This window comes from Schistocerca nitens, chromosome 1 (genome assembly GCF_023898315.1).
Source record: "Schistocerca nitens isolate TAMUIC-IGC-003100 chromosome 1, iqSchNite1.1, whole genome shotgun sequence".
NCBI lineage: Eukaryota > Metazoa > Arthropoda > Insecta > Orthoptera > Acrididae > Schistocerca > Schistocerca nitens.
This window is the reverse complement of record NC_064614.1, coordinates 306,875,233-306,900,980: the sequence shown is the minus strand read 5'-3', so window position 1 is coordinate 306,900,980 and position 25,748 is coordinate 306,875,233. Positions and strand designations below refer to the sequence as shown.

The 25,748-nt window shown below is 37.4% G+C and overlaps 1 protein-coding gene across 1 annotated transcript in view; it reads right to left on the bottom strand.

The window, feature by feature from the left end:
* The window catches only part of LOC126248504 (sulfhydryl oxidase 2-like), a 57,359-nt gene extending 33,087 nt beyond the window's left edge, over positions 1 to 24,272 (bottom strand). Inside the window, exon 1 of the mRNA XM_049949545.1 lies at positions 23,779 to 24,272. Coding sequence (XP_049805502.1) covers positions 23,779 to 24,052 — 274 coding nt within the window. The 5' untranslated portion in view covers positions 24,053 to 24,272. The remainder of the gene's footprint in view (positions 1 to 23,778) is intronic.
* Positions 24,273 to 25,748: the final 1,476 nt, after the last annotated feature.

The following is a 25,748-nucleotide window of genomic DNA, read 5'->3' as shown; positions in this document are numbered from 1 at the left end:
ACACAATGATTCAGTTACTGTACTGACTGTCACTAGCAACAGCTCAGCTTCTGATAAACATATACAGACATTAGACTAACAAATGCCACTCACATATTTCCTATTGTAAACTTTCCATCTAGGGTAGATAATTGCTCTAACACATTCACTAATAATATATTTATAGACAGATCTACCATGTTAGAAAACCAACAGTCAATGAGCTCTCAGACCATGACATGCAACTTATGTTAAATGCTAATTGGGATACAACTCTACTAAATCCAAGTTTGAATGGAGAGATAATAATCCAAAAATTGAGTAGTTTACTCATCTATCCAAAGAGATAAGCTAGGTTGATGTATATAGTGCTCATGATACGAAAGAAAAAATCTTCATTTTATTTGAAAACTATTTTCTCACAGAGTAAATTTGATTAAACAAAGTCTACAAACAAAACCTCCAAGGATTACTCAGGAAATGAAGATGTCTTGTAGGATAGAAAGGAAACTACATCAGTCAGTCAGAAAAGAGCTCTGAAGTTCATAATGCAGTTCTTTACAGGGCATACAGTACAACACTGAAGAAAGCAACACAGACACCGAAGCACAGTTATTTACAAGAAAAAGATAGCCAAATCAAGCACCAATTTAGAGAGAATTATTTAGTTAGATTTAAGTTCCATTTGCATGATAAATCATAATGATGTGGAACATGTCATTTTACATCCATATCACAGATATAAATTAATTTGTAAATATGGCTACATGCTGACCATTTATAAAAAATACTGTTCCCTAATTTCTTTTTTAAATATACTTATGTGAGTTAGTAATTCCTGCCCAACACCTTTTACGCATTACAGTAACAGAAATTCTTCTACAGAACAGGAGTTCTCAAAGAAACTTTTTAGTTTCTTTTCAAAATTTACTCTGCAATTTATCAGACATTTTATATCGCTGGGTAAGTGATAAAAAATATTTTGGTTGGAGTCTTCAACATTCCTTTTAGTGCTAAAGACAACTGTTATGTGGAGCAATGAGTATCATTTTTTCTTCTGCAATTGTAATGATATACATTAGTGTTCCTTCTGAAATGCAGTTTATCATTTACAACTTTGTGACAGAATAAACTTACACTCAAGCACTAGTCAAAATGCCCAAGTCCTTAAACATATGATTACATAATGACTAGTGAGCACCACATGTTATTCTTACAGTATATTACTGAGCAATGAAGAATTTCTTTCTACAAGTGAGTTACCCCAGGGCATTATTCCATATGGCATTACTGAATGAAAATATGAAAATATGTTAACTTACTAATTTGTCTTTCCCCAAGATCTAAAATGACTCTAAATGCAAATGTGGCTGAACTAAGTTGTTCCAAAACTTGCTTTTTCCAGTTTAAATTCTCATCTATATCGACACCTAATAATTTTGAGGTTTTGATCCAATTAATTATTTTCTCGTACAGAATTAAACATGAAATGTCTTTTTGAAATTGAGAATGAGAACATTCATAGAAAACTATTGTTTACCATTTCTTCTGTTGCTGCTTGTATTGATTACTATATTAGTGTCACCCACAAACAGAACTAATATTATTTCTTGTTTATTAGATGGAAGATGGTTTACCAGTACGAGAAACAATGGAAGACTTCGAGAACTCAGTATGTGATCACAACTTTCTGTATTTTTTGGTGACATATGACATTATTCACTGGTTGGCTATACCATCAATTGCATAAAAGCTCAGTTTATCTATGAGAATATTGTGATTCACTGAAACAAATGCCTTAGACAGGTTCTAGAAATTATCAACTACTGTTATTTCATTATTTAATGCTTGTAAAATTTGTTGAATGAACAAGTAAATGGCACTCTCTTGTGAAATCCAAACTGTGATTTACTGGGGATATTATTACAGTTCAGTTGGGATACTATTCTATAATCCACCACAACCTCAAAAATTTCTGAAAATGATGTCCGTACTGAAACAGGCTGATAGCTATTGACATCTCTCTTAACATCTTTCTTAGAGAGGAGTTTAACTACAGCATATTTCAAACCCTCTGGAAAAATTCCTTCAGTTAGTGATCCATTCCATATTTCAGACGATACAGGACTTGTTATATGGGAGCAAACCTTTAAACTCTGTTGGAAACACCATCAAATCCAGATAAGATTTTATTTTTTGAGAGAATACATAATTCTCTTTATTTCAAAGTGAGAAGTAGGTGATACATTCATAAAACCAAATTTTATGAAAATTTTTCAACAATGCTGTGATTTTTCCTCTTAAATTGTCTGTTCCAATATTTTCAATACATTTAGGAAATCATTATTGAACATGTCAACTACTTGTGACTGGTCATTTATAGCCACTCCATTTACTTAAAAAGTAATGTTATCCTATTTTTTGGCCTGTTGTCCTGTCTCTTGTTTCACTACATTCCCTATAGCCGTAAGATTGTTTTTGGAATTTCTAACTTATGACATAATGCGCATGTTTCTTGAAAGCAACTGGCACCGGAACTGCATCAAGTGGTTGCCTACAGGGAGGCACCTAGCACTCTTTGAAGGTTTTCTCTGTAATGGCACATTTTTAAAATTCCAATAAATGGAAAAGGTGCCACTGAGGTTATTGCTGAACTGGGGATCTTAGAGGGATCCTTTTCTATTTTATTCACACATGTGTCAATGTCACACCCCTCCATGATCACGCCACAGGAGGCCGTGAAACAGGACCACCGAAAAAGCATAAGACCCCTTGCTGCTTCAAATCATACTCAAATTTCTTTGCATGGTTTTGAATAGTCCCTTACCATTCTACACTACACACCAGAGAAAATATTATTGTCATACTGCAGTCCAAAGAGGTGAGATCACATTCAATAGGATTGCTAACCAATGCTGTCCTCAGAGGAGGGTTGAAGTGTCAGTGAGATGTCCGCAGTATCAAAGATTGCCAAGATTGTCTTCCTGTTTCTCACTGCATTGCAAACAGTTGTTTTCCACAGCAAAATGTGTGAGAAACTTCCCAAGGAAACGGATGGTTTCAGTGACTTGCTTTTGCCACTCTCCAAGGCCATTTCATGTCGATTCCAAGTGGTTGTGTGTCCGAAATGTTTTCCTCAGCCACACGTAAGAAAACTGCATTATTTTGATGCTGGGAATCACAGTTCTGATCTCCATCACAGCAGCATTAAAAGAAGAGGTTAAATGTGGCTAAGATGGAGTGTGACAATGTTCAAATGGTTCAAATGGCTCTGAGCACTATGGGACTTAACATCTGAGGTCATCAGTCCCGTAGAACTTAGAACTACTTAAACCTAACTAACCTAAGGACATCACACACATCAATGCCCGAGGCAGGATTCAAACCTGCGACCGTAGCGGTCGCACGGTTCCAGACTGAAGCACCTAGAACCGTTCGGCCGCACTGGCCGGCTTGACAATGTTCCCATCAGACACGTTGATAGCAACACTGGGCAGAACTGTGGTGAAATTTGGTGCCACTGGGATATCATTACTTTTCACTTCACATGAACTTCAGAGCTTTGGGCTTTTCTTTTGCACGTGTAGACATCTTGCTGTTTGAAGTGTCGTCAAGCCCAGCGATGGCACAGGGTGACACTTTTGAACCATAACAGAGGGAGATTGTAGGCACCTTTGAGCCAAATTTCAGAATTATGCATCACAATGGAAGACAGTTACAGAGTTTTGAAAAAGTGATCCTTTAATTCTGTTGCACATTGTACATTTTTCCATTCATTTCATATGATACTTGCATCCCTCTAGTGATCCGACTTTAATCCCTCCAATTATCCATGGCTTTTTTTCCCCCCCTTGCATGTTTCATGTTGTTTCTGATTAGCTTATATGGTCAGCTATTCTCAAACAATGATTTCTCATGGACTAGATTAAATTTTATCTTAACATTTGATTGATTATAAATTTCATGCTGGTTCATTTCCTGTAAACTTTTCTTCTACATCTACATGGATACTCTGCAAATCACACTTAAGTGCCTGGCAGAGGTTTCATCAAACCACCTTCACAATAAATCTCCATTATTCCAATCTCGAACAGTGCACGGGAAAAATGAACACCTATATCTTGCCGTGTAAGCTCTTGTTTCCATATTTTATTATGATGTTCGTTTCACCCTATGTAGGTGACCAAAAACAAAATATTTTCACATTCAGAGGGAAAAGTTTTTGACCGAAATTTTGTGAGAAGATTCTGCCACAATGAAAAACACCCTTGTTTTAATTATGTCCATCCCAAATCCTGTATTATGTCAGTGACAATCTTTTCCCTATTCCTCGATACAACAAAATGTGCTGCTCTTCATAAGGATCTCATTCTACAAAGCAATACTCCAAAAAAAGGATGGACAAGAGTAGTGTAGGCAGTCTCTTTAGTAGATCTATTGCATCTTCTAAGTGTTCCACCAATAAAACGCAGTCTTTGGTTCGCCTTCCCCACAACATTTTCTGTGTGTTCTTTCCAATTTAAGTTGTTCATAATCATAATTCCTACGTATTTAGTTGGATTTATGGCCTTTAGATTTAACATATTTCTTGTGCAACTGATGTTTCATTGTTTCCTTTTAGCACTTGTGTAAATGACCTCACACTTTTCATTATTTAGGGCCAACTGCCAATTTTCACACCATACAGGAATCTTTTCTGAATCTGTTTTGCAATTTGTTTTGATCTTCTGATGATTCACTAGACAATAAACAACAGCATACCCTGCAAACAACCTAAGACAGCCACTCAGATTGTCTCCTAAATCATTTATATAGATAAGGAACATCAGAGGGACTGTAAAACTATCTTAGGGGATGGCAGAAATCACTTCTGTTTTACTGCATGACTTCCCATTGATTACTACAAACTGTGACTCTGTGACAGGAAATCATGAATACAGTTACATAACTCAGATGATATTCCATAAGCATGCAATTTGAGTACCAGCTGCTTGCAAGGTAGAGTGGAAAGAGCCTTCTGGAAATCTATAAATGTGGAATCAATTTGAAATTCCTTGTCAATAGCACTCAACACTTCATATGAGTAAAGAGCTAGTTGTGTTTCACAAGAATGATGTTTTCTAAATCCGTGTTGACTTTGTGTCAATAGGTTGTTCTCTCTGAGGTAGGTTGGTTGGTTTAGGGGTGGGGTGGGGTTGAGGAGGGCCAGCATTTGCCTGAAGTGATTTAGGGAAATCGCAGAAAACCTAAATCAGGATGGGTGGGCATAAGTTTGAACCATTGTCCTCTGGAATGTGAGTCCAGCATGCTAACCACTGCACCACCTCGCTCAGTCTCATTGAGGTAATTCATAATGTTTGAACACGACATATGTTCCAAAATCCTCCTGCGTATCAACGTTAATGATTCTTAAAAACATTAATTCTGCAGTCATTAATTATTCTAACCAGTTTCAACTGAGGGGTATCAATACTGTAAGGCGTTATCTTATTTATCATAACTAACTGTGCATCACGATCACGAGAGCACTATTGACTGAGTATATAGCTATTTTCTTGCTTTGAGCTTCATCAATGAAAACATTACCAATTAGGGTCCTACTTTCTTTATCTGTCCATGTTGGAACATTAATTATTGAGAACAAATACTAGGATCCAAATAAGGCTTCCAGATCAGACTCCAGAGTGGCTACTTAAACTCAGAAAAAAACTTCTCTGAGAATTCCGGACGAGAAATATGGTGTAAAGAAGCTCCTGATAAATTAATGGTGAGCAGGGGTGAGGGAGGCAGCATACAGCATACCACAATAATGATTTTTCTTTCCTCTTGGCTAAGCTATATACCAGCCATAAGCAGTAGTTTAATTGCAGTTTTAAACACTGATAGTTTATAGAGAATAATACTAATATAATTAATGCATTTTGTGATACTAAGTATTTTAAAATTTGTGGTTTATAAAACTCAATGAAATTCAGTTACAATGCTAGGTTAAAGACACAGAATTCTCTGATATTTTACAAAATTCCTGAGATTTCCATGATTTTTCCAGGTAAAATGTAATTTCCTGAGAATTATAGGTTTCCCATGCTTGTTAGAAGAACTGTGACCCTGGAGACCCTTAGAAAATCTGCATTATTAAATCACCACACATTACTAACCATTTGCTGCTGTCCAACATACAGTATAGTATGCACACCATATTTTTCATAAACAAGTCAAAATTTCCCAGTGGGCATCAATCAATTGTTACAATTGATAGGGAACTACTTTCAGTACTACTTCATAAGCACACACACTTCCGTGTGCTTATCATTACACATCTGTATGTCTCAGTATTTTTGAGGTTGTATTCTATCTTAATACACAGTGCAGTCACATTAACGTCACCACTATCTGTGTTTGGCCTTAACATGCAATAACCACTCACAGATCACCAATTGCAGCACTAGCAGTGGATGGTATATGGTACATACAGCGTGTTGGGGGGAGGGGGACAGGGGACATAAAAAACTGTAAAGTCACTGTTGTAATGTGGAAATGGAGCAATTTATCTGATATCTTATGTCCAAAAGGGCATGATCATTGGCTTTTGGGTCAAACATGGAAGCATCTTTGAAATGGTTACGTCTCTAAACTACTGATGTGCCGCCATGGTTAAAGTATACCATCCATGGCAAAATGGTTCCATCCAAAGCTGACACGAAGCGACTTTGGTGCACCACGGGCCACAGATGACACGGGTGAAAATGGCTGCGAGGATGTGTGGGTGAATAGACACACAACTGGTGAAAAACTGACCACCCAGATGAACCAAGGAGCTACCAACAGCATCTTCTCAATAATCATTCAGTGAACGTTGTGTGTATGGGCCTCCACAGCAGGCGCCTGGTTCATGTACCCATGTTGACTGCTGTTCATCAGCAACAGAGGCTGAAACTTAAAAAATTGCACAACCAGAAGTCCCCCGAGTCACAAAAGGAGGCCTTTTCATATTAATCACATTTTATGCTCCTTTGAACAGATGACCATTTGCCTGTACAGCTCTGCAACAATTGTTGGAAAGGTCCAAGTCAGATGAGGGAGCATTATGGCCTTGGGAATGTTTTCATTGCATTCCCTGGGTGAGTTTGTCATTCTGAAGGCACAATGGATCAACACAAGTATGCATCGATCTCTGGGGACCATGTCCACCCCTACATGCTGTTTGTGCTTCCTTGGCACGATGGTATCTACCACCAGGACAATGTAATGTATCACACAACTCAGTGTATGTGAGTGGTTCACAGAACACCACAATGAGTTTACTGTTCTCACCTGGCCATCAAATGCCCTGGATTTAAATCCAATTCAGGATCTGTGGGACCATCTCAATCGGGATGTTTGTGCCACGGATCTTCAACCGAGAAACCCGTGCAGCCAGTCACAGCACTGGAGTCAGCATGACTCCACATCCCTGTCAGTAACTTACAGAACCTCAGTAACTCTCTTTCTGCATGTCTCGCAAAAGACAGTTATTCGGGCTTTTGACAGGTGGTCACATTAATGTGACTGGACAGCATATACAGGATACAGTAAAGAAGTAGACGGTGTAACCAGAGATGCTGGTGGTGGTGGTGGTGGTGGTGGTGGTGGTGGTGATGATGATGATGATGATGATGATGATGAGCACATAGCTTTAAAAGTAAATGATATATTTGTAACAGACTGGTGTAGTGTTGTGAAACTGCTCACGAAATAGCAGAACCATTGACTCGTCATCAGAGAAAGGTAACTTGTAAGTTTTCGGAATTAATTATTTCTCAAGGTGACACACACACACACACACACACACACACACACACACACTTCACTGTGCCAGTTGGATGCACAATGTCTTTATTGCAGTTCTGCATTTGGACTGGGTAGGGTAGGGGTTGTGTCTAGTGGGGTGTGTGCAGGGAAAGATAGGTGGGAGATTGGAAGTGGGGTTGGGGTTGTGGGGGGGGGGGGGGGGGGGGGAGCTAGTTGCTTGGAGGCAGGTGGTTTGCTGGCTAGGAACGCAGAGGGAGAGGTGGCAGGTGTATCGGCTAGGCATGTGATGGATGGGTGGATTAAACAGCCGTGTAAAACCATGGATTACTAGAGGGATTAAAGTATCGAGCTAAAGAAAATGGGAACTGTTTCTGTTGGCAAGAACAAATAGAGATCCTGTAGTAGCTGCACAATATAGAAATTACTCAAAATTACTAAGAAAAGCTATTAAAAAATAAAAAAATAAAAAAAGAACATGCACATTATGTCAGAAATCAGTAATTCCAACAACATACTAAAGACTACATCGAATGTAGTGAAACACGAAACAGAACAACCAGTCAGAGAACTGGATGACATCACTACTGAATTAAATGGAAGGACAATAAATGATGAGGTACACATGGCAAATGTGTTTAATAACCATTTCTTAAATGTAGTACAAAATATAGGCACAAACTGTTCAAGAGAAAAATCACAGCAGTATGTTCAAAAGCCACACTCTTAAAATTCAGTCACAGGAATGTATCACCAGCTTCTCACAGTGAAAGTAAGGAGGTTGCTACTCCCCATATCCATCCTGGATTTTCCAATGTTTGAAATTAAAAAAATTACACATTCTCTGAAAAATAAAAGAGTACCTGGATTTGATGGTAAGTACCAAAGATTTGTTCCTATATAATAAGCCCTATCTTATGTGAAATATGTAATGCATCACTAACTCAAGACATTTTCCAGAGGGACTGAAATATGCCTCAACAACAGAGGTACAAAATCTACTCACCAAGCGACGGCAGGAGAAAACACGCACTAAAAGGTTAACTTTTCCAAGCTTTCAGAGCCAGTGGCTCCTTCTTCTGACAGAAGAGTTGAAGGGGAAGAAAGAGGGGTGAAGGGAAAGGACTGGGGAGGTTTAGGAAAAGGGGTAGAGTTCAGAAAAGCCACCCAGAACCCAGGGTCAGGAAAGACTTGCCAGACGGGACGAGTCTTCTCATCCAGTCCAGTAAGTCTCCCATGACTATTACACCATATCAGTGGCAGATTGTTTGCCTTCACATTTATTGGCTTCACCAACTAATTACCAAGCTGTTGAAATACACACCAAAAAGTGATGTCACAGCAGCCATTAACATTACTTCACTGTGTAAAGCCAATAGCTAGTATTGAATAGTCCTCTTAATCCCAGTCTTTCGTTTGTGGGATCTACAGTGAATCAAAGTTAAGAGAGAGGCTAACTCAGATGCAAACTCTGTATAGAATATGATAGGTATTCCATTAGGCCCTGGAGCCTTGTTCAGTTTCTGAATAATACTGACACTAATATCTACACCACTCATCTATTCAATGGTGTGAAAATTAAACTAAACCTATATTCTTGGATCCCTGTTCTTTGTAAAGGAACATTTGAAAGCACTGTGATTTCACTGACAGCCTTTGTATTTTATTTGACTAGAATTTTTTTTAAGGAAGGAAGGGAGATTAAGGTTTAACATCCGAGTAACATCAAGGTCATTAGAGACAAAGCACACGTTCAGAATGTTTCAAGGATAGCTAGGAAATCAGTTGTGCCATTTCAAAGGGATCGTCCTGGTATTTGCCTGGCAATTTACGAAAATCACAGAAAACCTAAGTTTGAATGGCCGGATTCAGGTTTGAACCACATCCTCCCAAATATGAATTCGGTGTCTCATTACTGTGCCACCTCACTAGGTGATTTTTTTGAGAGATCTTTCTGTAAGATTCAGTTGCAGTTGAAGATCACAACATTGCCCTTTTGAACATCCAAACACATTTCATTCAACATCTCATTTTGATGTCTGTATATAGCCCTGTGTTTTGCTTTAGATCTATAACGCAGGCTGTCAGCAGTAATGGAAGTGAACCTTTGACAATGGCAGCCACTCATGATGGCAAAATGTCAGGAAAATCATTAAATGTTGGCTAAAGAACCCAAGACTGAAGCCAACAGGCAATACACAAAAAGTGGTCACGAAAGCCTCAACAGTTCTGTAGTCAATGTCTCTGTAGAGGTTTCTTTACAGAAAATGTATTACCTCCCAACTGTTCAACTAGGTACACATGTATTCAGTTCTTGATCAACTATCCTCCTAAGTTTCAGCCACAATTCCTCTGCATGCTCCTTTCTAGTGCTACACATTTCAGGTTTTTTTGTTGAGATATGACACTGCTTCATATTTATCTTGATTATTAAACACGTAAATTGTTTCAGCTGCCCTTTGTACTTCAGTATTCATTGGTTCTAAACTGACTCATGCTCACTGTTAACAGTTTCAATCTGGACAATGTTGAAGAGATCATGTCTATTTAATGCCGTTAGATCTAATATATTTCCATCTTTAGTAGAGTTCTCAACTATCTGCTGTAAGTAATTTTGACAGAAAAATTTTAGCATTTTTTTAGCAGCATGTCTCATCAACCTCCTTGAAATTGTAATTTTCCTAATTGGTTATAGTAGGACTATTTATCAATTTATTTATTTATTTGGTCCATGAAATCATTTTTACTACACTGTTTGTACACATGGTTTAAGATACAGGATAAATATAATTAATTTATGATTACAAAGGTCATTGTTACTACATGATCAACACAATCAAAGCACACAATAATATAAAATGACATACTACATTGCTGGTACATACAATAGCTATAATTATTAAATGAGACTACATGATCAACACAAAGTAAATTATAGTATAAAATGACACTGATAGAAGAGATTTACTTGTTATGACGTTCCAGAAATTCAGAAACAGAGCAGAAGCAGTGGTCAAGCAATAATTGTTTCAAATTTACCTTAAATTATGAGGATGAGCTGAAAAGTACTGCTTCTACATTTTTTATTCTGTTCTCAATACTGGCTGAAGTATTACATGTCACGCATACTGCTCGGCTGATTCTTCTGCTTCACTGACACAAGTTTCAACCCTCTGCTGCTAAAATAAGCCAACACAATGGCCTCACTGTCATCGATCACTCTCCATACAGTCCGGACTTGGCCCCACCCAATTTGCATCTGCTTCCAGAACTTAACGAACAACTTCAAGGATTCCACTTTGATACTGATGAAGCAGTGCAAGTAGAGCTGACATTGTAGCTCCATCAACGAAGTTAAACATTCTGCAGTTATGGTATCAACAAACTGGTCTCTCATTGGGAGAACTGCATTTGCCGCCAGGGTAACTATGTTGAGAAGTAATTATGTAGACATGAAGACTAAAGGTGTGGAGTATTAATAATGTTTGCTTCATTTAAAATACTGTAAGAGTTTTCACATTAAAAAAATTTGAGACATTACTTTTCCATCATATTCTCATATTTAATGTCAGTAGCATTTTAAATAAGACGACGTATGGTTATATAAGAAACCTAGAGTATTGTATACGCCTCTTTTGCACAAGTTGGTACTTCCTGTATTAAGTGCCAGTTAAGCTTCTGCCTAGTTCCACATGCGTGTAAATCATAGTTATCAAACAACAGATAATCCAGGATGTGGTATAGTATTAAATTACATTTATGTTTGAAGATTTTTTTTAATTTTTTGTTTTCTTTTTTGTTTTTGTTTTAGTTTTTTCAAATGAGGACAGCATGACTGGGCAACATTTATATGTATTAGAGAGATGAGGTTTTCTCTAAAGTGTTTGTTTGCATTTGAGGATCAGTCTTGTGTTCAACAGGAGCAGCCAACTATAAGTTTATGCCAAACATAGATACTGAATTTTGCCCAAACAACCAAACATACAGCTACAGTTTCTACACTGAAGAATTTGAGTTTCCTGTCTACTATGATGAATGCACCACTTCAATTTATCATTGTTCCATCCTTTTGATATACACTTACATTTACACCCAAAAATATGGTTGCCATGAATTTTAGGTTTGCTTTTGGATGTTAGAATTAAGTGAACTCTAATGCCTTTTAGGAAGGTTTAAAATTCTGAGACACTGTTGCAAATGCTACAGTAATTCATCACTTAGATTTTAAAAGGCTCAACAGTGGAGCAGCGTTTCTTCGTGTCTTACAATAATGCTTTAGGGTCTCTTACACCTATTATTATCTTAACTGGATGGAGAGTGCCTTACCTTTTTTTTCTCTCTCTTTTGTATGAGGTTAGTCTACAGTAGAAAATATGCCCCTTTTTAGCACAAGCAGGTTGTTGTGGAATTAACAGTATTACTTATATGAATCTTCTCTCCCTATGTGGGATTTAGTTCAATAAGCATTCAGTTCACAATACAATACATTTCTTGTTAGACACAGAGAAAACTTATATGTAGAATAAAGGCCATTTCCATGGAAGTCAAAGTTATTCTCCCAGGACACTAAGTCTGTATTGGAAACCATAATTAACAGTCTCTGACAAAGAAGGAAATGGTAGACAATTATAAAGACAAATATTTTCATTGACAAAACTTACTCTATGACCTTGTACAATGTTTGATACATGAGACAAACAGTGGTTGGTGAAGGTATCACTACAAATGAAGCACAAGCTCAGATTAAAAGAGCTTGGGGAAGCAAATTGGCCATGGACTTGGTTAAAGAATTAACACAATAGTCCCCAGATTGCTTTACAACACCATAGGAAACTTAAATCAAGTTGACTCAAGGGAAATTTGTAACCCACTCTTCCAAAACATAAGTGACATTACCAAGGTACGACAATGTTCAGTAATAGTAGAAGGATCTCACACTGCACAGCAAGTGTTGTAATCAGCTTAACTTTTCTATTGGCTGTCCATGTGCTCCTATTGTTTTGCTTGTTGTTGATGTTGTTATCTTCAGTCTAAAGACTGGTTTAATGCAGCCCTCCAAGCTGCTCTATACTGTGCAAGTCGCTTCCGTCTCCGAATAACTGCTGTAACCTACATCTTTCTGAATCTGTTTACTATATTCATCTCTTGGTCTAGCTCTATGATTTTTACCTCCCACACTTTCCTCTAATACTGAACTGGTGATCTCTTGTAGTCTCAGAATGTGTCCTATCAACCACTGCCTCCTTCTAGTCTGGTTGTGCCACAAATTACTTTTCTCCCAAATTAGTTACATGATCTACCCTTCTATTCTTCAGCAGTCTTCTGTAGCACCACATTTCAAAAGCTTCTGTTCTCTTGTTCTCTAAACTGTTTATTGTCCATGTTTCACTTCATACATAGCTACACTCCATGCATATACTATTAGAAAAGACTTCCTACCGCTTAAATCTGTATTCAATGTTAACAAATTTCTCTTCTTTAGAAACACTTTTCTTGCCAGTGCCAGTATACATTTTACATCCTTCCCATTTCAGCCACCATCAGTTATTTTGCTGCCCAAACAGCAAAATTCATCTACTACTTTGAGTGTCTTGTTTCATAATCATTTCCCTCACCAGCACCTTACTTAATTCAACTACATTCCACTTTCCCTGTTTTGTTGATGATCATCTTAACTTCTCCTTTGAAGATCTTGTCAATTCCTTTCAACTGCTCTTCCAATACTGCTGTCTCTGACAGAATTACAATGGCATCAGTAAACATCAAAGTGTTTATTTTTTTCTCCCTGAATTTTATTTCCTATTCCATTTTTTTTCCTTGCATGCCTCTCAACTCTTGTAACAGCTGTCTGCTTCCTGTACAAGTTGTAAACAGCCTTTGCCTCCCCATATTTTAACCCTGCTTCCTTCAGAATTTCAAAGAGAGTATTCCAGTCAAAATTGTCAAAAGCTTTCTCTAAGTCTACAAATGCTATAAACATAGGTTTGCCTCCCCTTAAAAAAGTATTTTCTAAGAGAAGCCATAGGAACAGTACTGCCTCCCATGTTCCCAACATTTTTCCAGAATCCGAACTGATCTCCTCTGGGGTCAGCTTCTACTAGTTTTTTCCATTCTTCTGATGATCTGTGCCAGTATTTAGTAACCTAGATTTATTAAATTGATAGTTTGGTTATATTCACATCTATCAGCATCTGCTTTCTTTGAGCTCTGGCATAGCTGCCTCTTCTAAGGCTATCAGTAGTTCTGATCGAATGTTGTCTACTTCTGGGGACTCATTTAGACTTACATCCTTCAGTGCTCTGTCAAATTCTTCTTGCAGGATTATATCTCCCTCTCATCTTCATCTATGTCTTCTTCCATTTTTATACTATTGCCTTCAAGTTCATCTCCCTTGTATAGGCCCTCTATATACACGTTACACTTTTCAGCTTTTCTTTCTTTGCTTAGGACTAGTTTCCCACCTGAGCTCTTGATATTCATACAGCTGCTTCTATTTTCTCCAACGGCTTCTTTAAATTTCCTGTGTGTAGTACCTATCTTAAGCCTTTGTTATATATGCTTCCAAAATCCTTACATTTGTCCTCTAGCATTTCTGCTTAGTCATCTTGCACCTCCTGTCAATCTCATTTTTTAGACATTTGTATTCCCTTTCACCTGCTCACCTGCTGCTACTAAATTTCTATATCTTCTCCTTACATTAATTAAATTCAGTACCTCCTGTATTACTGAAGGATCCTCCGCTGTCTTCACTAGTTCATCTATCAAAACTACCCATTTGTCTTCTAGTGTATTCCTTTCCACAGTTCTTGTCAATCATTGCAAAATGCCCCCTGAGAAACTCTCAACAACTTCTAATTCTTTCAACTTATCCAGGGTCCATTTCTTTAATTTTCTACTTTTCTGAAATTTCTTCAGTTTCAATCTACAGTTCATAACTAATACATTGTGGTCAGCATCCACATCTGCATCTGGAAATATCTTACAATTTAAAATCTGGTTCCAAAACCTTTGTCTTCCTATTATATAATCAATCTGAAACCTTCCAGTGTCTGCAGGTTTCTCCAACATATAAAACCCTCTATCATGATTCTTAAATCAAGATAGATTAAACCATCTTCTGTGAAGAATTCTACCGGACAGCTTCCTCTTTCATTCCTTTCTCCCAGTCCATATTTACTCACTGCTTATCCTTATTTTCTTTTATCTACTATGAAATTCCAGTCCCCATCACTCTCAAATGTTCATCTCACTTAACTATTGGAATAATTTCTTCTGCCTCGTCATACATTTCTTCAGTATCTTCATCTTTAGAGCTAGTTGACATATAAACTTGACCTACTGTCTCTCTCTTGCTCTGATAATGTGTTCAGTATGCTATTCATAGTAGCTTATCTGCATTCCTATTTTCTTAATGATTATTAAACCTACTGTTGCATTATCCCTATTGATTTTATATTTATAAGCGTGGATTCCCCTAACCATAATTCATGTTCCTGCTGCGACCAAACTCCACTAATTCCCACTACAGCTAACTTTGACCTATCACACAACGATTGACAGCTGTTGCAAATCAGTGTGCTGGAAGAGCTCCCAAAAGTTGTGTACCTGTGATACCTGTACCAGAGGTACCTCAAATACTATCCTCTCCTGCGGATACTGTCTCATCTGCAGGAAGTACACGATCTGCCATTGCCCATCTACTTGACTGCAAGTAACTTGTCCTGTACAGAGTGGATGGGGACCCGGGAGGACTCAGAATGTTCTACCGATCCCCCTAACCACTAAGTTTGAGGTGCTGTCTGAAACTGACCCAGTGGGACTCACTTCACCTGTTGTGGGGAAACCAGTTTTGTCTGATGTCAGGAGGAGGTAAACGCAAAATGGTAGGGATCAATTAATCATCGGCAGTTCAAACATATGGTGGATGATGGTACCTCTTAGATAAATTGCAGCAAGGGACAAGAAAGGACTCCACATGCACTCAGTGTGTATGTCTTGGCATCTTGTTTAACATATTGAAGATGCTATTCCAACAGCCACTGAGGGAACAAGATGGAACCAACTGCGGATTGTGGCACACATTGGAACAAATGGTGGCGGTCGTCTGGGCTCCAAAGTCTTTCTTGGGTCATTCCAGTGACTGGCAGAGAAGGTTCCGATGACCAGCCTTGTGCATGGAGTTTCAGTGAAGCTCACAATTTGCTGCATTGTCCCCAGAACTGATCGTGGCCCTTTGTTTCTGAGTCAAGTGGAAGGACTGAACCAGATACTTCGAAGGTTCTGTGACATGCTAGGCTGCGACTTCCTGGACTTGTGCCATGGAGTTGACAACTGTAGGATCCCCTTAAATAGGTCCAGTTGCACTACACATCAGAGGCTGCTACTCAGGTAGCTGATTGTGTGTGAGGTGCACACAAGGTGGTTGTTGTTGTTCTTAAGATTAAGTGACTCTCCATCCAATCCAGATAACAATAGCTGTAGAAAATCCAGAAGTATCATTGTAAGGTCAGAAGGTGACAGTATTAAAATCCTAATGGTAAACTGCCAAAGCATTCACAACAAAGTGCCAGAATTTGAAGCACTCATGAAAAGCAGTGAAGCTCACATAATGCTAGGTACAGGGAGCTGGTTGAAACCTAGAACTGATAGCAGTGAGATTTTTGTGATAAATTTAAGTGCATACCTAAAGGATAGGCAAATGGGAATGGAGATGGTGTATTTGTCGCGGTAGACAAAAATCTCAAATCCACAGAGATAGAAACTGAAGCTGCATGTGATCGAAAATCCAGGATGGAATGTAACAATATTATGAAAAGGAAAGTTGCTATTCACCATATAGAGGAGATGCTGAGTCACAGATAGGGACAACAAAAAGACTTCACAAATAAAGCTTCACCAAAATTAGACGAAACACACACACACACACACACACACACACACACACACACACACACACACACACACACACACACACCAAACTCATCTTCAGAGAACACCTCAGTTCATCTGTACATAAGTTCCCCAATCATACTGTAATCATCAGTGGAGACTTTAATCATCCAACAATTAATTGGGAAAGTTACAGTTTTGTTTGTGGTGGGCGTGACAAGACATCCTGTGAAAATTTAGTAAATGCCTTCTCTGAAAACTAACTGTATGACACATAGTTAGGAACCCCACTCATGATGGAAATATATTGGATCTAATGGCAACAAACAGACCTGACCTCTTTGAGGATGTCCACATCGAAACTGGTGTCAGTGACCAGACGTGATTGTTGCAACAATGATTAGCAACATACAAAGGACAACTAAAACAAGCAGAAAGATATATACCTGCAGTAAATCAGATTTTAAAAAAATCAGTCATGTCATATCTCAATGAGGAACTTGAAACTTTCAGCATATGGCAGGAGCATGTAGATTAACTCTGCTTCAAGTTTAAAATAATGGTTGACCATCCACTGGATAGATATGTACCCAGTAGAACAGTTCATAATGGGAGGGAACATCCATGGCACACATTCACTGTAAAGAAACTTCTAAAGAATCAGATTACTGTATAACAGGTGTAAAACAAAATGGAGGGCTACAGATAGAGAGATGCTGAATGAAACACATTTGGCTGTCAAGAGAGCAATGTGTGATGCCTTCAATGACTGCCGTAGCAGAATATTGTCAAATAACATTTCACAAAATCCAAATAATTTCTGGTTGTATGTAAAGGCTGTTAGTGGCACGGAAATTAGTGTCCAGTACCTAATGAATAAGACAGGAACTACACATCACTCGACACGGATGGTGAGGATGCAATTAAAATAATTACTGAAAACAGAATCATTCTTCCCACACTCCATATGTGAATGGAACATAAAGAAATCCTAATAATGGGTCCCTCTGCTGTGCATCTCGCGGTGATTTGCAGAGTATAGATGCAGATCAATATTATTCAGAACTAATCATTTTATTAAGAAATACAGCAACTGTCATTTCATTCATCCAGATATTATTTCAGTACTCCAACTGATCTATGTGTATGATTGGCAGGTAAGTTCGTAGCATTTTTCCAAACACAACAGATACACATAACAGAGACTTAAGTCATCAATAATATATGCTCCTTCATTATCTATAACAGTCTGCCAATACTGACACAACTTTTTATTCTGTGCCTGTAAAAATTATGTGGATTTTAGGCACAGAACTTGCGGAGCCAAGTTCACAGCGTTTTTTCATTCAGAAAGGAATTTGCTTAAAGTTCGTTCGACAGAAAGTGGAAAAGGTAAAAATGTGAGGATGCAAAATCAGGTGAACAAGGAAGGTGTGGAATGTCTCCCCAACCCAACTCCTGTATAGTGTTTTTTTGTAGTCTCGCAGAATTAGGGCAGGCATTGTCATGGAGTAACATCACTTCACGCAGTCTTTGTGGTGGTTGTTCTTGGACTGCATCTGCAAGACATTTCAGTTGTTGACAATACATGTCAGCAGTGACACCTAAGGCAGGCAATTCAGAATACACCAAACCATTGCTGTTCCACCAGATGCACAACATTATCTTTTTTGGATGTGTGCAGGTCTTTGTAGGGGGAGTTGCGGCTTTGTTTGGGCTCAACCATTGCTTTCTTTTCCTTACTTTAGCACAAAGACACCATTTCTTGTCACCAGTAATGATACAGGATAGGAATGTCTGGTGTTGTTCACGAACCAATTGATGATGAGCAAGCAGAGATGCACATATGGCCACCCACTGTTTTTGTGATTTTGGCTTAGAGCATGTGGTACCCATAAACACAATTTTTTAACCTTCACCGTTGCATTTAAGTGTCACATGATGGTGGAAATGATCACAGTTCATCACAATTACCAGTTCTCAAGTACAGTGATGTGGATCAACAATGTGGATTATGTGTTTAAGCAATCTTCATCAAATCCTCGAAGGTTTTCCTGACTATGGAAAGTCACTAATGTCAAAATTTTCTAGCCTACCTGCCCAATTAAAGGACCTAATATTTCCTGCTCTGTTCCGGAGAATGCCCGTTTCCTTTCTCCTGAAGAGTCTCTGCCCAGAGATCCCAATAGGGGACTATTTTACCTCCAGAATATTTTACCCAAGAGGAAGCCATCATCATTTAACTATACAGTAGAGCTGCAAATCACTAATGTGAAAATGATCCTCTTAAAACAAGAATACAAATTTCTTGCTGTACTTTGATCAATCTCCAAACATTGCACAAGTGTTTCTGGCTGCCTCTGCTGCTGTTACCCCTCTACTGGACTCAAACAGTAGAGTAAGTTGGAAATGTCCCAATTTCTCTACTTGGCACTCCATTTTCTAATATCCACAGCTCCACTCACTGTCTCCAGATGACAAAAGGACAATATGCATATTCAAATAGCAACTGTGAACTACAAATAAAAATTACAATTCATAAATAAACCCATAGCAACCTGAATACCAACATGCAAAAACAAACGCTATGAACTTATGCATCAACCCAATCCTTTTAAGAAGAGCTATAGAATTTGTGTAGGCCTACTTCTTTCCTTTACAAAGGAAAACATCACACTAGCAGAACCTTACAGTCCAGCAGCATAAAACAAAAAAGGGAACATTTTAGGTTCTTGGTGTTTCACATGGCCCAAGGCAAGCACTTTAGTTTGCGAAGAGCAATGATTTCACATCACAAAGCATATGATATAAGCTCTCTGTCTTGCATATATCAGCCTGCACATTTAAGAGCATGTAAAGTAAACAAAACACTACAGCAATCTTCTTGAAGTTCAACTATAGGTAAAACAACCTGAAAACATTTACAGTTTCTATACCTTCCAGAATGAACAATAAATTTATCATTCTTATTATTGTATATAATTTCAACACCTGTCTATTACAAATTGCAAAAGAAGCTCATAAAATCTTTTCCTGCTGTTGATTACCACTACAGCTCTGATCAAGTGTGTTACAATTAGTAAATCATTTTACTTATAGTTAAATGGAGGAGGTACTAAAATTTAACAAGGAGAGCTACACATAAAGTTCTGCTATTTCCTTAGAAGTTTGCAATATATACCAGAAACATCATAATACAGGTTGTTAAAAAAGAAGTTGAATTGAATTGAATTGTCACTTATTTTTCTACACCTTTAGCTTACGTTTTTACATCATTGATAATGAATAACAATATATACAAATTTAATGGCATAAGTATTCTGTAACACTGTAAAACTCTTTTTCAATGAGATAGTCTTTAAGTTTCTTTGGAAAGTCATTGTGAAGTACACTATCTTGCAGGTTTTTAGGCAGACTTCTTAGTAGTCTGATACCAGAGTACTGGGGTCCTTTTTCTAGCATCGCCAGTCGGTGGGGTATGCTCCGTACTTCATTCTTCCTTCTTGTGTATTGGGTGTGTACACTAGCATTTGTAATCCAGTCCTCACTACCTTTTGTGATGTACATTATTGTTTCATACACATACAACGATGAAAAAGTTAAGATACCTAAATTCTTGAAACAGTTTCTGCACGTTTCAGAGGTCTTTCTTCTTAAAATGGTCCTAATTGCTTTTTATTTCCTTTTTTTTCTTTCTTCTTCTTCTTTTTAATTTGAATACTCGTTTTGCCTCTTGTTTGTTTGACTTTCCCTGCACAGTCACTCCATATTGTAAGTATGATTCGAAAAGTCCATGATACACTGTACACAGAAGGTTCTTGTCTGAATTCTGTGATAGTTGCATCATTAAGAATACGACAGAGCTCAGTTTCTTACAGACATTAATAATACGTTTTTTTCTATTTCAGTTCATTATCCACAAGAATACCTAAGAATCTAGCAGATTCTACTTCTTCCAGCCTTGTTCCATCAACCATGTTTACAGCCTTTTCCTTGTTTTTAAACACTGCATACATAGTCTTTTTTAGATTTATAACCAGTTCATTTTCCAACAGCCATTGAGTTGTGACATTTGCAGATATGTATGCTCTGCTCTCAAGCTGTTCCGTATTTTGGTCACTATTTAGTATTGTCATGTCATCAGCATACAATATTTTCTTTTCTCCCTCCTCAACACCTATAAACATAACAAACACATTAAATAACAATGGCCCCATTACCGAACACACTCCATATTTAATTGGTTTGGTTTCTGATTGGTAGGAGTTTCCTAATGACACATACTGCTTGCGGTTGCACAAGTATGATTTTATCCATTCACCTGGTTGCCCTCGAATGCCATAGTTGCTTAATTTTTGTATCAGCATTTCATGGTCAGTGGTGTCAAATGCCTTTGAAAGATCCAGAAACATTGCAGAGACAACCTTTTTCTCATCTACAGACTGTAAAATGTATTCTGTTAGACTGGCAATTGTTGATTCTGTAGATTTATCCTTTCTGAAACCATGTTGTGAGGGTATGAGAATGTTATGTTTGTCCAAATAGTTAACTAATCTCGTACACATAAACATTTCTAGGATTTTTGAGAAACCTGATACCAGTGAAACTGGTCACTAGTTGTTGGAATCATCCTTATACCCTTCCTTGTACACTGACACTACCTTTGTTATCTTCAGTTCTTCTGGAAAAATTGCATTTCTGAAAGAACAGTTTGCTATGTTCAGCAGTGGTGTTATTATCTCCTCACTTACAAGCTTTATTACATGGTTTGATATTTCATCATCACCAGCTGATTTCTTGGACTTAAGATTCTGTATAGTTTTCCGCAATTCATCTTCCGTGGCTGGTCTTAAGGACATAGTACTGCATGATCTTTTTGGTACCTTAATGCCCTTCTGTTTTTGACTATTTCTTTCCAATTTTAAGTTTTCCACTACACTGATATAGTTATTATTCAGTATGTTTGCTATTTCCATACCATCTGTGACCACTGTGTTGTCTATTTTAATTGACCTAATACCTTCTTTGTTTGACCCATCTTTTTCCCTTTCTTTCAGCGTTGATTGCATTCCAAGCTGCCTTTGCCTTGTTTTTTGAGTTCGTTATGGTGGTGACAATTGCTCTCGCTTTGGCTTCTCTTATTGTTTTTCTATACTTCTTTTTCAACATTTTATAGTTTTCAGCTTCGCCCATCCGTCTCACATCCTGAAGCTTCCTTCACTGTTCTAGAATTTCACTGGTAATCCACTGTTTTTGATCTTCCTGCCTTTCTTGTCTATTTACTTTGGGAAATGCTACATTAAAATGGTACTTAATTGTTGAAATAAATGCATCATATTTTTCATTTATACTCTGAGCCTGTAGGGTTTCATTCCAGGTTTCCTTACTTAACATTATTCTAAAGATGTTGATATTTTGTTCACTGATGATCCTAATTTCTTTGGTTGTTTGTTTTGGTTCTGATACTGTGTCATTACTTCTGCAAAATCTGATTAGTTGTCCACGATGATCAGATATTTCTGTATGAACTACATGTGACTCATAGTTACACATATTAGTAATTATGTTGTCAATAACTGTCTCACTTTGTGAAGTCACTCTTGTTGGTGCAGTTATTCTTACTTTCACGTTATGGTGTATTAACAATTCTTCAAAATCCTGTCTTATTTTTGTGCCTTTTCCCATGTCAATGTTGAAGTCTCCACATATAATAAGATTTCTCTTCATATTCATTCTCCATTAGCTGGCAATTTTTTTCAGTGCAGTACGATTGTCAGCCGTGAGTGCCATATGCCGCAGTGAATATACCGAAATGAAACTCAGTGAAATACAAGTTATTAATTTATTGAGTATTCATTTTTTACTGAGATAAACGAAATAGTGGAATGTTGGGAGAGTTCGTTTGAAGGGAAGTAGTCCAGGCAGGTAAACAATGATACAGCACGCACGACTAACAATCATACAGCACTGCGGAGAGACTTTCTGAATACCCCATACCTTCCCTCTATTCTATTTTTTCTACAATTTTGTAAGGTGTTCCTTACAAAAACCAATTTCCATATGTTTAGAATATAAACCACAATTACTCACTTTGAGAATGAAAATACCTCTGTGTTTCTCTGACCTACTATTTAGTAATACAGCAACAACTAATTTGCTGTTGTAATGGGCCTTTCTTAAACAAATAGTAACTCAATCATTTACCATTTTACAATAAAACATGCCCCACCCTTGATACATTTCATACCAATGTAGGCTCAAAAATGGTTCAAATGACTCTGAGCACTATGGGACTTAACATCTGAGGTCATCGGTCCACTAGAACTTAGAACTACTTAAACCTAATTAACCTAAGAACATCACACACATCCATGCCCGAGGCAGGATTCGAACCTGTGACCCTAGCGGTCGCGCGATTCCAGACTGTAGCGCCTAGAACCGCTCGTCCACTTTGGCCAGCCACCAATGTAGGCAAGTATTATATTAATGCATGGCAGAACCGAACAGGAAAATTCTTAAAAGCTACCAATGGTAAATTACATCACTGCAGAAGTATAACATGATGCAGTAAAATTCATAAAATCAAAATTCACTATCTAGGGTACCAAAATATTTTGTAAGTATACTATATTATAGGAAGTTTTACCACTTCATTTTATAGATGTTTACAGACATATACCTAGTAGAATCTGGACAGTTGATGAAGATTATGATGAAATTTACTTAGTGAGAGTTTTCGATACTTGCTAATGTTATCATAAAGGTGAAATTCTTCCCCTGACAAGTCTTCTATTACTGCTTTTCATATAAACTATAGAAAAATAAATTACAGATTAACAACAGTCAGCACTCCCAATATTGTAAACAGAGCTTGGCAGTACTTCACTGGCTGCTATCTTCGCGATACACAAATAGCTTTTGATACAAGACAAATGTTACTTCTGCTCAGTTTACAAAAAGTAAATCGATCAACCCGCAACAAAAGGGTGTGGCAGTTTAACAACATGTTTCTAAGAGTAGTAAAACACTGTCTTTAGAGAATATTGCTACAGAACGTGGCTGATTACTATCTAATGGTATGTAAACCTTATATCGAAGTTAATAAAGTAAAACAATACATACCGTATGTGCTTGCAGCGACTGCTTTCCAAGTCGGTGCATACCTCTGACAAAAGCCGCACCAGCTGCTGTAAAATTCAACTAACCAAGCGTTATTTGTGTGAAAGACAGCGGTCTTGAAACTTGTAGTATTCAGTACTGTCACTTTCGAATCATCGTCATAAAGACCTCTGTTGGGTGTCACATTTAAGATATGTCTCGCTGGAATTATTGCAATAACTCCTAATGTCAGTGACATTAGATAAACCAAAATAATTACATTTTTGTTCAGCGACATACTGTGCTCTTTCAATTTCTACTGATTAACCACAATACCCAATAATGTTACTTCTGGGGTTCTGGAGAAACACTTCACTGAAAGACTATATCCTAGGATATCTACCACAACAATGGATAACTTAACAGGAACGCTGTGCGCATGACAGTAACTTCTTCAGGACATACTATTATGTTTTAACGCGTCGCCCTTTCAAAACATACAGACGAATTCTGACATCACTGCTTCTTGGAGTAAATTCTTTGACTCCGCAGTCCCGTTATCTGTGCTCAAAGAAGAAAAGTAAAAAAGACGACTCGTTCCCTTGCAAGAAGAGTAGCGGTTCTTCGACGATTCTACTAAAGATAAAAAACAAATTTGTTGCCTTGTGGCAAATTAGTATTGCATTTCATAGCTTTCTTCAGTAGTTTGACGAGAATTTGTACCAAAACAGTACATGTTATCAGAACGAGATTATTCAGGAGATGGAAGACCAGAACATGCCGCGTCTCAAAAGGAACACCAGCGTTTTTTTAAGCCAATTCACACTGGCCGTCACGGCACCTTCACGTCAAGGTGTATTGACAGTCACGTAACGGCACCTCAAGTAGCGTGATATTAGCTCGAATCGCTGTCCGCAGCAGCGTTTTTCGCGGGAATTGCGATTATATTGTATTTGTATTCGTCTCATAACAGACATTTTAGACATGATCTGATCACATCGTACAGGAGACATGTTAGTTTTTCGCTAGGATATACATGGTTACATAATTTTTTAAAACTAATTTAGCAGCATAGCTTTATGTTGAACACATTGTTAAACTTTTTTATCATGACGTACGTCGCTGCCTAAATCTACAGACATCATTTTATACATACAATATAATACACAACATTACAATATTAAATACTCAACCATTCAAATAATCCTCTCATCGGTCATAAATTCCTCAACTGAACTGTAGCTTTTTTCAACCAAGACATCTTATAACTTTCGTTCCAGTGAACCTACATTCATGATCAGCACATCTCTACCCTTGAGTTTTTTGTTGACTTTCATTCTCATATACCTGGTTGTCTGTTGATAGAGTTTTGTGTGAAATGTTGGAAGCATGAAAATTTGTTTGTGTCTAGTGTTGTATATATTTTTGAAAAGGTTTTCTTTCATTACCGTAACTCAGGATTAGTATGTACAAAGATGATAATCTCAGATATGTACAATGCAGAGATAGGTAATATTTTTAGGTTCTTGAAGTGTGGGCGACAGGATTTTCTTGGAGAGGCAGCACACATCTTTCTAATGATTCTTTTCCGAAATAGTAAGATTTGTGGCATGCGACTTGAATTGCCCCGAAAAATGAAACCATATCTAATTATGGATTCAGAATAATTGTGATATACCAACTGCCCGCTCTTTATGTCTGTCACACCAGATGCATGGCCACTGCAAAATCAATTATGTTTAATTTAGTAGCTAGATAATCCAATACAATCTCTTTATTCATCCATTAACAATATACATCGTATGGATGTACTCAATTACAATATAGTTTCTTATATTTAATTTGTTTCAAAAACTTGGATAATAAATACAAATATTTTATATCAGTATATATAAACAGTATTACTTTTCCATATTCAGATATTCTTCAATGTTAAAAAAACTATGTCTTAGTCAAAATTGTTTAAGATCTACCTTGAATTTACGAAATTCTTT